The 17,493-nt window shown below is 39.5% G+C and overlaps 1 protein-coding gene across 6 annotated transcripts in view; it reads right to left on the reverse strand.

The window, feature by feature from the left end:
• arhgap12b (Rho GTPase activating protein 12b) overlaps positions 1-17,493 on the reverse strand; it is a 69,975-nt gene that overhangs the window by 46,767 nt on the left and 5,715 nt on the right. For all 6 annotated transcript variants that reach the window (XM_017703699.2, XM_017703716.2, XM_017703704.2 and 3 more), the window contains exon 2: positions 11,762-12,559. In XM_017703699.2, the coding sequence (XP_017559188.1) occupies positions 11,762-12,442 (681 nt within the window). In that variant the 5' untranslated portion in view covers positions 12,443-12,559. The remainder of the gene's footprint in view (positions 1-11,761; positions 12,560-17,493) is intronic.

The following is a 17,493-nucleotide window of genomic DNA, read 5'->3' on the forward strand; positions in this document are numbered from 1 at the left end:
GTGTGCAAGAGCTGTGTGTGTGCTGCTGTCAAACACACACAAACCAACTTTAATGCCATCACTCTCTTCAGGCGATTACACAAGTTGCCTATGACCCTTTAATCCACACAAAGACACAACCTTAATGCAACTCCTAACACAAAACACACTAACCCACAACAAAATCTAAAGATGTCCTTGCAAAATATTTCAAATCTGTCAGCGATTACATTTTGTTTTCATCACATCACATCACATCACATCCCTCCTACACTGCTGTTTTTTTTCCTCTTCATAGTGATACCGTTTGGGGCTGCACAATATCATACGTTAATAGTTATCAGAATATTGACCTTTGCAATACTTCCCCTGAATCTTGTGCAGAGTATGTTGCTTTAACCCCGTGACTTCTGCCCTCTCCTTCAAATACAGCTGTAAATAGCAAGTTCCATTAATTGCTCTCTTGACAAGAGCAAAGTTATGTGGCAAGAGTTTATTTATTTATTGCATAGTGAGAAGTGCAGAGAGTCTGAAGCATCACTTACAAGCAAAACAGCGCTGACACAAACAGATAATACAATTAACATGAAAGTGGAAAGCTGCAGTTCCCCTCAAACCAAGATGTGAAGCAGCACTATCAGAGCAGGAGGGCAATCATTTTGGAGGAGGTGGAACATGCAGCCACTGCTGCTCTCATTGGATATTAGTGATGAAAATTAGAAACTTCAACCTATTTTCTTGCTCACCCTGCGTTCACATAATGAAGACAAACGTCATTGAACTATTGAAAGTTTAAAAAAAAACAAAAACATTCTGATGAAGTTCATTTTATCCACTCCTAAAGCTATAACAAAAAAGGACTACTTTAAAATGGATATATCTTTCTTTACTGTCAAATTTCAGCAAATAAGACACATTCAATTAATCCAAATTAATGACAGAAAATGTGATGAATCATATTAAATTAATTGTTGGATGCCCTAGTTATCATCAAATACTGTAAGGCATTATCGCTATAATCGCAATACTAGTATTTTGTTCATATCACACAGAACTAATATTAAGCATGGCCAGACCCTGATCCTACCTTGATGCTCTGAATGCTCTGCCAACATTCCTACCAAGAGGCACTCTGCAGGCCATGAACCCACAGCCAAACTGCCCTCCATTACAGCTTGGAGAGGGAACTGAGAATGACCACTTCTGCCATCAACCACAACCTACAGCTTTAGGGTAGACAGTGAGGAAACCAGGAAGAGTCAGGCCACACTTGTAAGAAACATGTTGCCTGGGAAAGGAAGAGGAAGTATAGTCCAGACTGTTTTCAGAGGATTTATATTGCTAATTGCAATGGGCCAAAGGAAAGTTCAGAAGGTTTCGGCATATGTGACCTGTACCAAGAAAAAAAAAGCAGAAATACATACCACTTTGGCTCAGTTCCCTTTCAACCACAAGAAAATGAAGTTCAGCTTCACATTTGTATTCCATTTCAATTTTAAAGAAAAATGTTTGATTCATTCACCACATAAAGCGAGGGAGAATGTAGCTGCAATATCTCTTAGGGCTATATGATATACCACGATTATATTGCAATGTGTGGTTGTCATTCACCTGGCTAAAAGTACACCAGTCAGATAAAAAACTGGTTAAAAAGGTTTTATTTTATTTAAGTCATTATTTTGACTAAAATCATTTACTTTTGTTGTATTATATAAACGTGCTTTAAATAAATTTTATAGTTAGAAAGCACCATGGATTGAACTGAGCCACATAATCTACATTATGCTATAGAACCCATAACAAGACACGCCTAACAACAGTTCCTTCTAACAGCAATAGATATGATAACTCTTCACACAATCATAGACACACACACACACACACACACACACACACACACACACACACACACACACACACTCCTGTTGGATGTCTGTGCCTCAGAGTCCATTTCAGTGTGTAGTTTATACAGGGCTGTGTTAGTGTCTCTGACTCTCAGAGGTGTGTGCTCTTGCACTGTGCGCAATTCAGACAAAAAGCTTTTAAATGCATCACTATTACAAGCTATTCAGAGTAATTCACCATGGAGAGACAGGCACAGCAAATCAGCAGAATGGGTCGAGTAGGTGGCAGGCTTTATATGTGTAATATGCAAGAAAAAAGGACAAAGATGTTAAAAAGAAGTGGAAAAATAAAAGCTCTTTCCAGAAAATAATGCTAACAATAATTGGAGGTGTTACTTTAAAATGAAAGCTTCAAACACTCCCTGTGCCTGTCTGACAGTCTGTCTTGCTCTCTGCCCATCACATATACACCCACACACAAAGTAACACCGCAGGCAGCAGTCAACAGGGGGTTAGAGGAAGCGCAATGTGACAGTGCAGATCCACCGGCTGCTTCCTGTGTCCTTCAGCATTCACTGAGCCACAGGGCCTTGAAGTCTGCACACATACTGAGAGGGTACACAAACTAGGTGTAGGTGATAGGGCAAAAGTAATACTGAAACATTTCCACAATACACCTCACAATATTTTTGGGGTCTAGTAAGTTGAAACAAAAGAAAATGCACCAACAAAATAGCAGTGCCAAAAAAAAAAAAAAGATTTTATTTTATATTTAATGCTTTGCTGCACACTACATCCAATCAAACAGGGCCAGTTAAGCTCTATTGGTTAAGCTCTATCTATCCAATCATATGGATTCAAACTAGCGATTTACTGGCAGTAGCAGAAAACCTCACACAACTATAACACTTCTGAGCCTGTGTTACATGTTTTTTTACATGAAACAATTTAAATGGCTGTTTAAATGACTGATAGCAGTCTGTTTTCAAAAAGTTGGGAACTCAAATATAACATCAGAGCATGTGTTCCTCTTCTCTATCAGGACATCAGCACTTTTGAATGTAGCTTGTGGATTGTATTTTTGACCAAGCGTTAGTGATCTAATTGGTGTAATTCAAAATGACAAATCAAAGAAGCAAATATCAAGGTCCACTATTATTATTGCTTTGATTGTGATACACAAATTAATCCATTTCCATTTTAATCCATAATCCAAATCCATTTTTATGGTAGCAAATCTGAGAGTAACTGAGCTCTTTTGTCCCTGCAAAATATTTGACCAATAAACAAACATACAATGTGTGCAATTTGGTGCATTTCAGCTGCGGAAATATAAAACCAACAGAGCCAAATGAGAAAGATAAAAATGTGACAAAAACCCAAACTCTGGTGCTGAGTGTAGCAAACGAAATAAGTGTGAAAACAGCTTTAGAAGGATGTCAGTCATACCTCATGGGATTAAACAGCCAATGGCCTTTCATAATTAGTCACAGGCTCAAGGAACATGTCAGTCTCCGGGGCGAAAACTATTTTCTATCATTAATCAGTCCAGGAGAAGAACAGAGACGATGAGCAGATTAACCAGCCACAAATACAGCTCAGTGGCCTTGTGTTCCACAAACACTCAGAGATGCTGGCCACTGGTCAATGACGCATTTAGAGCAGTGTAACCACAAGGCATATTCATTTCCCAGGGGAAGACAAAAAGGTAAGCAGGTATGTGAATGATTGCCTTTAGCAATCTGTAGCTAATGATAAGAATTTCACGATGACCAAATGCAAGTATCATATTCAAATATATTAGGACTTGCTAATAATATTAGTCCAATGTGCCATAGGATTTAAATATTAACATCTATCACAACAAACAGAAAAGAAGGGATCACAGGAGTTGTTTCTACCTTCTAGTTCCAGGGCTTGAGCTAGCTGCTCTGGGGTAATATCCATTCACTTCAGGTGGGCTGCTTTACTGAGTCACAATGAAACAAGCTGAAGTGTCAAAGCATGACAGTATTTATTTTCAGTTTTAATGCATTCAAACCAAACCTAATGTAACATAAAATAAGTAGAAGGGAAACAGCCAAGCAGTAGATAAAGATAGCATTACAGTAGCAGTAAATCAACAAACAGCTTTGTAAACTTTGTAAGGTGTTTTCTTTAACTATTGGGACTACTGGGGATATAACTGTACCAGTTTCCCTACAAATTAACAAGCTACTCAATGGTAAATTAGTCCTCTCAAATTCTCTCTCAGTTCTCTTTGCCTTTTTACGTATTGCTATCGGGTTACTTTTCCACCATCAACAATATCTGATTACATTGCTCAACTGCCCATGCCTAGTGTCATCAAGAACAAAACACCAACACTTCAGTAAAGGATATCCTCCTCTACAAACCTTTGCATGATGCCATTGTACCCTTATCATTATAAACACATCAAAATGTTCAGTGATTTTTACCTCCTAAATAATCCTGTACTATAAGGATGACCCAGTGTTTTAGGGTCTGTATGGGAGAGAGTCAGGACAGTCGATTGATCCATCACTTTTCATCTTGAGTCAGTACTGCCCTGTCGCTGTAACAGTCATTGGCTGCACATTAAAAAATACTGAAACCTTTCAGTGCTTGTGCCTGCATGAATACACTTGCTGTCACTAAAGTAAAAGGACAGATTTTAAAATACTGCTTCAAATTAAAGTAGAAGGAAAACAAAAGCAACAATTTCCATGTGAGGATATGATGCAATGCACCTATGTTTTGCACCAGTATGAGAATGTATACTAGGGGATCTAGATCAGCCAAGATTTGAATCAGATTTTTTTTTTTGCAGATTTGTGATCCAGTCTTATGATAAAAAACATAAGGCAGGTAAGTGCACTCGTGTTGTATTTGAATGCTACTGTTACATCTATACTAAAATGTCACAGCATAATTATGCATGAATCATTGTGTTAAATAGCACTGCGGTACTTTATTTTAAAGGGGGTAATTAATTTTTTTTATATAAATTTAAAATGCCAGTTATTCCAGTTAAAGAGCAAATACATGTTATTTGTTTAGCAAATAGAAAGTACTGGAAATCCTAAACCTAAAAAATGACTAAAGAAATTTGATTCAGATTACAAAAATTCATAAATCGGTGTATCCCTCATATACATATAAGATTTTGATTACTCAATTTACTCAAACTACTCATAGTACCCAATTTTTATCACAATAATAATGCATTAAAGAGAAAAGAGAAGAGAAGAGAAGAGAAGAGAAGAGAAGAGAGAGAGAGAGAGAGAGAGAGAGAGAGAGAGAGAGAGAGAGAGAGAGAGAGAGAGAGAGAGAGAGAGAGAGAGAGAGAGAGAGAGAGAGAGAGAGAGAGAGAGAGAGAGAGAGAGAGAGAGAGAGAGAGAGTGTGAGCAAGACAAAGAAAGTGAGTGAGAGAGTGAGTGAGAAAGAATCAGAATCGGAATGTGTGAGAGAGGAAGAGAATGCGAGAGCGCAAGAGTGTGTGTTAGTGAGAGAGAAAGAGAGTGAGCTGGAGAGGGAGAGAGAGAGAGAGCGAGCTTCCATCATGCTTTGTAAACTGTCCCACAGCAGTTAGGCTTCATAAAACACATTGATTCGGGAGGCAGAGTGGATTGTTCCAGCACAGCAGAGTCGACAGATGATTCTGGATCGTTCTCTACTGCCCTGCTGTCCCCCCATTGTCCTGGCCACCTCCGTTCAGCAGGACGAGGGGTGGAAAGTTCCCCCAACAAAAGAACAAGGCTGCACTAGGAAAGCTATTCACTCACTCCCACTGAATTATAATGGACAACGGCACAACAGACCAATGAGAGAGAGAGAGAGAGAGAGAGAGAGAGAGAGAGAGAGAGAGAGAGAGAGAGAGAGAGAGAGAGAGAGAGAGAGAGAGAGAGAGAGAGAGAGAGAGAGAGAGAGAGAGAGAGAGAGAGAGAGAGAGAGATGATTCCCATTTTTGCAGCATGAAGTGCTGCACTACCACCTGTCTTATGAAAGTCAGTGAGGAATTGGTTGAATAAAGAGAATAGAGTACGAACAAGACACTAAGCAGACCACATATGAATGCATGAGGAAGCACAGCTTTCATTATCGTGCACTGCATTCAAATATAAGGATTTACTGCTGCTGCAGTATTACACACTGCAACAACAGAGTCTGTACAGACTGTAGCAGCTGCTATCGACTTAGCCTTGACTAAACTGACTATGTAAGATCGCAAAGCATATATTAAGATCAATTTCTTTAGTGTTAGTTTAACTTCCTACTAAAATAAACACGCCTGACAAAAATCACTCCACACACATTCTGAATGAATTATCAGCCAAACAAACAGCATGAGCAACAGGTTTATACAGTGTCTACAGACCTACTGAGATACAACACTGATTATATCAATCAGAGACACAGTCTGAGAGGATGTGTTGAGTGACAGGAGGGATTAAAAGGAAGCTTGCGTCATATCTTTAAGGATTGTGTGTGTGTGTGTGTGTGTGTGTGTGTGTGTGTGTGTGTGTACGCAAGATAGAGGATTGTAGCAGGCTTGACTTACCTTAAGTCCAGCTATATGAGAACCATTCTATTAACACCACAGAGGGAGAATGAGAAGGTGCTAATGTCAGAGCAGCATAGGGAAAAAGGAAGAGGTGCAGTGACAGCATCACATAATCAAACCCAACACACACACACACACACACACACGGGTGAATTCAGAGTTGTCTCTCAAACATCTGAGCCATCACACAGTAAACATTGCTGCTACTTTATAAATATATGGATAACAAATGGTGCTTTTACTGGCAAGGAATCCCATTCATAAGCAGATTCTGATAATCAGAAAAATGCTAAATATCTGCTCTGATTACTGGTCCGGCCGATAATCAGTCAACCACTATGACACAACATTCAATTCTTCAATCATCTCACCCAAACTTCTCCAAACTTGTTCTCCAAACTCCAAGTCTGATATCACTTGAAAACACAACATCTAAAAAGTAGGGGAGCAAAAGCACATATTTTGCCCTTGGTGAAATAAAGCCATTCTGATTCTGATCTGTTGGTCCAAAATGACATGGTTTAAGCTGCATAGACTGCTAAACACAACTGCTAATCACAGCATCATTTGTTCTGAGAATTCCCTCTGACTGCAATTGGTCCACATGTCACGTGACTGCCTGAATCACTGCATGGAGAGGGTTCTTTTTTCGGTTTCTGTTTCTTGCTTACACAGTCATAATTTATTCTAGCTAGACCTACTGCCAAACGTCACTCTCTACTGCATTCTTGCCTCTAGTGGTACAGTGTGTCCCAGGAAAATGTACACAGGATTCTTCTTAAGTACACTAACAACAGTGTGCTAGGCAGTATTTCAAATAACTTGGTTGTCAATTGAAACATACTGACAGACTGCCTGCTAAACTGGTCTGGTCACTATTAGAGCCTTGTTAATTGCCAGTGAGCCAAACTGTGGTTAATTTTGATTTTGAGCAACTGCATTTGGTGTGGTCACTGTTATGAAACTTTTTTTTTTGCCATTACTGGAGACCCCTCCTGTGGTTTTAAAAAAATGGTACGAAACACCAATACTTTTCATAGTAATGCTTTGATGTTGAACATTTCCAATATTGTAACATTAGTGGACATATGTACCTCTGCAGTATCAGAGACAGACAGTAAAATACAGTATGTGTGTGTAAATGTGTGTCAGGTGAATGAAGAGGGAATGGAGGGCAGACAGTCAGACAGAGAGAGAAAGGGATTTCTTTGATAGATGAGTAAATATTAGATTAGGCTGAGTGCTTTTCCTCTGCAGAGATCAGTAGAGCTTTATTGAGTTACTGGACTGGACCAGTGTGTGTGTGTGTGTGTGTGTGTGTGTGTGTGTGTGTGTGTGTGTGTGTGTAGGAATGAAAGGAATGCTCAGGAGAAAAAGTAGGGGCCTCCTTTATAGTCTGCACATGGACAGAGGTATAGAACTGTGAATGGCTCAGAAGGAATGAGCACACACAGGCTGCTCCAACAATCATAATTCAGATTCATAAATGAAATACTTCAGCACAAGGAGCCAATAATTAAATTAAAAATAGTTTAGATCCTGTAACTGTTACTGTGTTTTTGTCTTATAATGACAGCTTTAAACATCCAGTGAGTGGATAACTTAACATAGGCAGTACCATTTCTCCTTCGTCTGTGCATACAGAGTACTCATAGCATAACAACTTCCACTTAATCATTTTTCAGAATTTCTGAATATTTCAACCATTAAGACGTAAACAAAGTCATTCAGAGTATTTTGGTATAAAATGCTCCTTTATCTGAAATCGTAACTGCTCAGTCATCAATAGAACTTCACTTAGGACTGAATATCACAGTAGCTATTACAGAATAACAATTCCTAGATTAATAATCTTATCCCACCTCCAGATAAAAAAGCAGTATTACAGAAACATCCTAACTACACACAATTTCCTATATACTATCCTAACTTCAGAACTGCTGTTTTAACCTTCCTTATCTATTATGTTTAGGCAGCTGTGACAGGCAGCACAATTCACTATTGGCATAAACACATTATATTTACATACTATACTACAAAACATGTATTTATTTTTTTTAAACTCTGGGATTTAAAAGTCCCAAATAGTGCAGACACCATCTCTACTGGCCCCGTTTAGTGCCTTTGTCTGTTAATATTGATAATTCATGAGATGAAACATTGCAGGGATGGTGGTGAATAATAGCAGTTTTGAATTTTTTTTCCCCCCAGGGGTCACAGCAGCTCTAACCTTTTAACACTATTTTGATTACGTGTTCACATTTCAGCTATTCATGTATCATTGGTTGCTAGATAACATATGACAGTTGACTGTCGACCTTGATTGAGTAAGTTGATTTCCTAACTTTAAATATATTTATTAGTATATTAGTATATAAATATACAATTCCTTAATTACCAAAGGATTTGCTTCTATAATACAAATTTGTGAAAAATATTATGTTGACCTGTCAGATCATAAGACAAAAAGATGTCCAAAAAAGTCCAATACCTCTAAACCCCTGGTTCCCATCACTACGGATAATGAAATGAAAATCTGAGCTTGTAAATTTCTCTACAAATTTCATATGAAACTGAATTTAATGATGTCATTGCGGTTTTTTATTGTGATATTATATTGGGTTTTTGTGCAAGACAATACTCAATACTGTATTTAAGAAGGTCAACCTGGAATTTTTGCTTTTAACTGAAAAGTAATTTTCTCAAAAAAGAAAAATATATGCTTAAATACAAGGGAGTTCTTTACTTACTTTGCAGTTGTCTTTTTCAGGAATATGATGGAGTGGTTGTTTTTATTAGAACAGTATAAAGCACTCCAATTTGTGTCAGTTCATCTAAGGTCACATATTTTTGTACAGAATAGCCATAAGCAAGCTCTGTAGTGGGAAATAAAGAATATTTAAGTGAATGTGTCAAAAAATGAAAAAGCAAAACACAAATTATATAAGTGAAACTGAATTAAAACTGACTTTACACATAGGCCTGTCTCAATTATTACATAATCAGTTAAGAGGACTAGTTACAAACAACCAACCATTGTAGACCACTGGTCACTCATTCACACACACACACACACACACACAAAATGTCCATGTTTCCATGCAGCTGCTCCTTCTAAAACAAACTTAGAAAATTCTGACACTATTATGTCATTGGTCATATGTGCTACTTGTGTGCTTTCATTAGCAGCCATGTTACTTCTCATCTGTATACTAAACGACTGCAGCTTTCATTAAATACTTGAAAGTTCACAGTAGCGTAATTAACTACAGTGTTTTATTCACATAGTGCGCAATATGAAAGAAAAAAAGAACTGAGTTTGAGGGCTAAATAATACACCAAACGTATGTGGACACCTGTACATTACACCCACATGTGCTTGTTAAGCATCTCATTACAAAACCATGGGCATCAATATGGAGTTACAGCACTAAACGCCTCTGCTCTTCTGGGAAGGCATTCTTTAAAATTTCAAAACATGGCTAAGAGGATTTGGTTCAAATTAGCCACAAGAGCTTTAGCAAGGTTGAACACTGATCTTGGGCGATAAAGCATGGATTGCATTCTGTGTAACAATTTATCCCCAAGAAGTTTGAAGGGGTCGATGTCTAGTTTCTGTGCAGGCCCGTCAAGTTCTTCCTTATCAGAACCAGCAAATCATTTGTTTACAAGCCTCACATCGTGCTTGGGGACACAGACATGCTGGAGCAGGTTAGGGCTATTCCCAAAAATGTTGGCACAAAGTTAGAAGCAGACAGTTCCTTGCAATGTTATGTCTTGGATTTCCCTTCCCTGGAAGTAAGGATCCAGCCCAAACAACAAAAAACCTACACCAAACTTTACCATGAAATCCAAATTTGCCAACCAGATTGCCAGATAGTGGCAAGTGTGATTTAGCACTCCAGAGAATGCATTTTCACTGCTGCAGCGTCTAAAGGTGGTGTGCTTTACACTGCTCTAGCCAAAGCCTGGCATTGTGCATGGTAATTTTAAGCTTGTCTGGGGCCTCTCAGCCATAGAAACCAAATCTATGAAGCTTTAAATGAATATTTCCTGTTGCTTACACTGCTTCTAAAAACAGTTTGTAATGAGTGTGACAAAAGAGGACAGAGAATTTTCAATTGTGTTATACGCTGTTCTAGGATCATGCAGCCGGATGCTTCACGACTGAGCTGTTTTTGCTCCTTACAGTTGACAGGGGCAGCTCTAAGAGGGCAGAAATCTGAAAATAACTGAGCTCTTCAGCACTAAATTCAGGCAGAGCAAGCTGCAGAGAGTGAAGAAAACAGCTTTAGAATCTAATTCCACAACAACAAATGATCCATCATTTAACAGGGCAGAGAAAAAGAGAAGAGCAAGAGAAAAGTTTAGCAGGTGAGTAAAAACTAAAGAAAATATCAAACAGGGCAGCTTTGAGAGAATTACTCAGAGTTACTCGTGTATCTAGATGCAACAATGGTTAAGGTAATCGCTTGGTTTAGCATTAGCAGCCAACACTGCAGACAAAGCCTGACAGTGACAAATCCCTCGAAGCACAACACACTGGTTCTGTCCTTTGTGTTTTGCGTGACTATGTGTAACACAGAGAGAGACCGAGAGATGCAGTGAGTGAAAACTCAAATCCTTTTCCCCTATGCCACAGCACACTGGATCTCATCTGATTAATGTACTAGAGATACAGAAATGGGAGAAGGAACGATTAATTTTCAATTATCTTGTTCTGGTACTGGCATAAACTAGCGCATCCAAGTGTCCCAGTGACAGTGTGGGGGTGGCAGGGGCAATAGCTTGGTATGACCTACTTTCTACACTCCCACAATCCCCTTTGTTCCCCCAGAAACACTCTGCAAAGAGAGACAGAGAGAAAAAGAAAAAGAGAAAGAGATAAGTCCAAGCTTCACTCGGAACAAAGGAAAACCCAGTTCACGACTGTGCTGTGGAAACCCACATCTTGCCATGTTCTGAAATTATCATAAGCTAGCTGTTCATGTTTCACTTTGACACTTGAATTAATTCATATGAATCATCAAATTGATTATCCACCTCTGCCTTAATGCATATGTAAGGTTTCTCCTATGAAAGTCTCTCTTAGAAACACTGTCACGATTCATACATAATGACGTTGCATAACTTGCGGCTTCTATAAGTCGGCCACAAAGAACAACAGGTGCAAACCACTTCCCTTCACCTCACTGGACGTGAGGGAGAGGAGCACACTCTTTCACAAGTGAGGAAAACCACATTGATGAGGACAGAAGAAGATGCAGAGAGAGATACAGAAAGAGAAACTGATGAACAGATCTTGCAGTAATATCTGGAGCCATGCAACCACGCAGGATGAATGGTTCCAAACAGCATGTCGTCATTTTCTTACCTGCATGTGCTCCGTGGAGCTGCTGCTCAGTTCATCTCCCGATTCTGAATCGTTACGTAATTTTTCCGATCCTTCTCCCGGCGAGGAACTGTCGGTGTCCAACAGCAACCCTCCCGGGGGTTTCCCCCGGCAACTCGGCTCCTTGGGTGGCGACTCCGGCCTGATGCGTGGGAGAAGCGAGTTGCCATGGTGATGGTTATGATGGTTGTTGTTAAGGAGAGTCAGCTCAGCAAGCACGTCCTTCATGCCTGCATTCTGATTGGTGTCCCGCAGCAGTAAGGGTGGGGTCTGTTGCCCTGGTAAAGGGGAAGGCGTGGTGGAAGGGGACGGGCGTCCGAAGCTAATCATATCTGACGGAGCTCGATGCTGGGGATTATCGTTGGCTGAAGGGCACTGGGTGATGTGGAGGATGTTGGGGGGCTTGGTGCGGGGTTTGGGGGGCGGCATGAGCGCTCTCCTCACCTCACGCACATACTGGGCGGGCACGTAGAAGGCTCTTGTGCCCTCTTCTCGACGCACCTGCCACCAGTCTTCATTGGTTTTTCTGACCAACATGTAGCATTCCCCTTGGTGGATGGAGATGAGTCTGTCTTTGGCCTTATACTCGTAGTCATATTCCACCTCCACATAGACCTGCCCTGGGGCGAGGGCCAAATCACAGCGACCCTCCTTCTCTGACATGACTTGCTGTGTGTGTGTGTGTGTGTGTGTGTGTGTGTGTGTGCGCGTTCCTGCTGTGATTCAAAGCACACAGGCTGGAAGGAGCCGCATCACTTATGGTTATGTGTCCTCACGACTCTGCAAAGAAGAAAGGAAGAAAAATCCTGGTTAGCTATGACATTAAAACACCGCAGAGAGGTGAGCACTGTCAATACTACAATCACAGATGACAGAAAGTGGTCTAATTAGGGCTTGACAAAGAAATATTATATACCTTCTCCATAAATCAGCAATGATTAGTAAGCAGTTTGCATGGTGTTAATGTGTATTACTAATTCTAGTAAGTAGCAGAGCCTGGTGGACTCATCCATTGATTTTCCACATGGTTTTCCAGTTCATCTTTGTCTTGTTTTGTTACTTTTCAGTCAATTTTCTAAAAAAAAAACCCCCACCTTATATCAAATATCAGATTGATATTGACACAATACTAATATAATAGATAGCGACAGCCCTAATCTAACTTAGTGTCAATAATTTCACTGCCACACACAGACACACCCCTGAAGAGAAGAGGATACGTTCCTGCATCTTTGAGTACTGAAGGCATCAGCATGGTAACATAATCATGCACGACGACACCATAGCAACAAGCCTATCTGTAACTCAGTGATCAAATTACAATGGCAGGAGCCTTAAACCACACATAAGCACACATACACAAGATGCACAAAAAATGTCAATGATATGACTTGATCCAAGTGACATTTTCCAGAGGCTAACCCAGAGCATACTGGTCCTTTGCCTCTTGACTGACCCTCCACTTTGCTTACTACTTTTCTGATTAATCTGGCTAACAATCATCTCAGATAAACATTATCCTGGTATCAATTCAACTGAAATTTTACAATTACTGTTGCAAAGCATTACAGAACATTGGTAAAAATTCCCTTTAACCTATTGAAAAGATCTAGTACACTTAGAGTTGCTATATAACAATGAGTTTCCATCTTAAAATGCCATGTTACTAAACTGGACTACGTTGCTGTAACCAATCAAAACAAGTAGGGTGAAAACAATAATGACTTTACTACTATGCTGACATTAGATTACACAACAAAAAAGAAAGAACTAGGCTATAGCTGATCTATTGGTGTGATCTTTTTCATGCACACAAAATCAATATCATGTAAAATGGGTTATTTTTTTACCAGTGTTCTGTAAAGCTTGTGCAACCTTGTTGTAACACTTGCTACAAAAGAACACATATGTGCACAAAGTATGAATAGGTCAACTGCTTTGTTGGCAAGATATACAAACAACCTTTTACGTAGCCTTTTTTTACGTTTCCAGAATATGGATGAATGTAACCACAGTCACATAGACTCCTCAATGGCAACTCATGTTTTAAATATATACTGACATGTTCATATATGGGATCTGCAGATGAGTGACTGCAGCAGCAGCAGCCTCAGAGTCAGATCCGTTCACGCGAGCACTCATCTCTTCTTTCACTCCCTTGTTCATTCACTGAATGGGAAAAAATAAGAGGCATGGTCCTGGACAGTCATTTCTATAGAATATCATTATAGAAGACATAATGTTTGCAGATCAGGGCACTTCTTCCATCCTTTATCTGTTTATTAAAACACTCCTCAAGCTCTCTGTTCCTCTCCCTCGGATTAGTAATTCACAGTCAACGGCTTATCAAGCGACGGAAATAGCAACAAGTGTCTGTGAACATGACCTAACGTACACATGCATGTGCAACGGTCTGTCTGCAAGTAGGATGCTGGATGTGCGTTTGATGTGACACAGCCCTGCACTAAAAATGGAAATGGAGACAGTGTGCGAGAGACATGGAGCTAAAAGGAGGCTGCTAAATCTGCATGTAACTAAATACTGTAACAAGACTCACGCATGCATACAAGTGATATGTACTCTGAGGGACTGGTGTGCTATTCTAATCCAACAGCATAAAAGAGAGAGGGGAAAACTGACTCTTGTAAAAAGCTTGTCCAGTAATGTGTTGAATTAAATGTTCCTATTCATTTCTTGAGGCCATCATAAATGCAGTTAGTAATCAACAGAAACAGGCAAGTGAAAGTTACATCATCACAACTACGTTCCAACTAGAAGAATAACTGACAGACTGTGGTGGTAAAATGCTTACTGCAGTGTTGGGCATGACACCATATAACCACACATGTTTCTTTTTTCTCCTTTTTGAGCCATGTAAATGTGTCATTATAACAGGATTATTTTGGCCTGAGAAATAAATTTTACAGCAGAAGTGAAGGGGCTGGGTATTACTTCGCGACTATGGAAATACTGAAATATCTTATATCTTTCAATGTTTAAATACCTCATAGCCAGTCTTTTCAGCATTTGTGAGCAAACAGGCAAGCTGCTTTAATACAGATGTTGTACAAGTTACATCATGTGTGCATCAGGGATTCTTGATTAATCTGATATCTGCTGTGGTCTATAAATATAGCCATTTCCAGCACCTCTGGCTTAAGCCACACTGAGTTTTGATTACCAATTTAAATGAAGGCATTGAAGAAGATACAATCAGGAATAGATACGGAAAAATAAAATTTAAGATCTGACACAGTCAAAACCAGACATTTCACAAATCCTATCTTACAGCACTGCCCTACAATGGGCTGGTGACCTGTTCAGGGTGTATCCTGCCTTCCGCCCAATGACCACTGGGATAGGCTCCAGCACCCCCCCCCCCCCATCCCCCCCCCCACCCCCCCCCCCCCAAACCTCAAATTAAAAAAATCTTAACCTACACAATCAAAAGCAACAATGAACAGTCATGTATGTTACCTAGCAACCGACAACACATGAACAGCTGAAACAAAAATGTAGTTAAAATAATGTTTCAAAATGTAAGTTAATTGACTAGACAGCTACAGTTACTGATGAAAAAAAAAAAAAGAAGAAAAAAACAAAACTAAACTACAGTAAACAAGAAGTTAGGAATATTGTGATATAATCATCAACATGAACACACGAAAGTAATAAGAGGGGACACTGAAGATCGTGTCTAGTGTTTAGGCAGGATGTTTTAATAATAATGTAGTTAGGATAAGATTATTAATCTAGGAGCAGTTATTCTGGAATCCAAACTGAAGTTGTTAAGGGTGACTAAACAGACAGGATAAGATTTCAGAGTTAGGATGTTTCTGTAATATGGCCCCCGGTCTTATATGACTGGAAATAACTGTCCAGGGCTGTTGCCAGGATGTCCAATGAGTGAACAGACTTAAATCATAAGGACTTTGACAAGACCCAGCCCTTACCTTAGCAGCTTCTGTCCTGCAGGAGCAACCATGAATGCATAAAGTACAATTTTAAGCTTTGAGTCCATTTTTTGCTCGCTACTCCCACTTCACATTTTGTGCATGCCTCTAGCAGCATGCCACCTGTGGCAAAGAAATACATTTAAAAAAAGCTCCGCTTTACCACCCTGTCAGCTTGCTTCTGGTATGAACAAGCTTGCGTGAGCCCAATATTAGCTGTTGACACTTTATCCTCTATTCTGCAGCAGAAATGCTAAACATCCAAACATCACAGTTCCTTTTCTCTCTAGAGAACATAGTCTGGATTCAGTATTTCATTAAAACACAGCCTTTAACCATGTTCAGAGAGAACCGCAAGATTGCTAACCCAACATCTCCACCTTGACAGAGAATGCTGGGAGCATTGCCAGAGGTGATGTCACCATGGTAAAAGTCACCACGCTACTGCCGCTGTGCTCTGTGATAAGAATTCACCGCACATAAGCTCTACATAAGCTCTCTGTTCCATGCTTCTCTTCAGTTTAGTCTACAATTAGCTGATCCCCTGCACCAGTACCAGACACGCACATACAGAAACCTGCTTAGGTCTATATAAAAGAAAAAGAAAAAATGTGTTAGACCAACTATATTTCTAACCATTGCAGTTATATACCAAATAAATGTCTACTTGCACAGTGTTGACAAAGATGACCACATTTATTATGTATTGTGTAAATGCCTGCAACACATTGTAAACAGTTGACACTGATTAGCACACTTATGGCATCATCAATGGAAAACTACATGCTCATTTACTGAGAGGAAGCTATTTCAGATAATTACGAAGGCTTGGTTTTGTACACCAGACAATCGCCGTCTATTACAGAGGCCAAACTGCAGTTATGATTAACATGCAATGTATTATTTAAAAATAAGATGATTACAAGCATTTTTAAATTATTTAGGGGGCATAAGGGTCAGGTTTTTAGCTCCATTAACACTTCCTCTACAGGGGGTGGGAGTCAATATGATGATCTTTATTTGTCAAAATATGCTTTTCTGAGCACACCATGGATATCGTCAGTACTAGAAATGAAAGGATCGACCGGTCTTAACAGACTTCAGCACAAATATGTGATTGGACAATATTTATCTAACCTTTATTATCAGGTCAGCCCTTTTAGCATTTTCAGCACATTTAAAAACCCATCCATGAAGCAAGAAGACTTTTGTTTTATTGTTTGTTTTTGCTCTGGCCATTTTTTAATGGTTACGGAAGCATGAGGTACCAGAATGCAATTGCTGCACCATTTAAGGTGGAACAGGAACATTTAAACAAGGATCTGGTGATAGTGAAGCTGACTTCAGCTGGTGAAAGAGTTAAAGGCATGAAAATTGATTTAAAATGATTAAAAGGGAATAGTTGCTCTGTTTCTGGATGACAGGTTGGTAATTTTTTTTCCTGCTGTTTTACACAATCAGTAGATCAGTACTGTTTCGTTCCATTTGCTAATGTTTGTGGTTAGCTTTGCAGCAGAAATTGTGACTCTTACATTATGTTTATGGTCTCAGTCCTCCTGAAGGGGCCTAAGTGATTGGATTTGTGTCTGTTTTAAATGGGTGTGTTTATACTTGCATTTTTATGTGCCTTGGCCTTATCCAAATATAATCCTGATACTTAAAACGCTTGAAGCGTCCAGGTGTAAACAGGGCCTTTGTTTTGCAGTTGAGAAATCACTTTTGTGCCTTTAAATGTGGCATCCAGTCCTCTTCTCGACTGAT

This window comes from Pygocentrus nattereri, chromosome 13, assembly GCF_015220715.1.
Source record: "Pygocentrus nattereri isolate fPygNat1 chromosome 13, fPygNat1.pri, whole genome shotgun sequence".
NCBI classification, from domain to species: domain Eukaryota; kingdom Metazoa; phylum Chordata; class Actinopteri; order Characiformes; family Serrasalmidae; genus Pygocentrus; species Pygocentrus nattereri.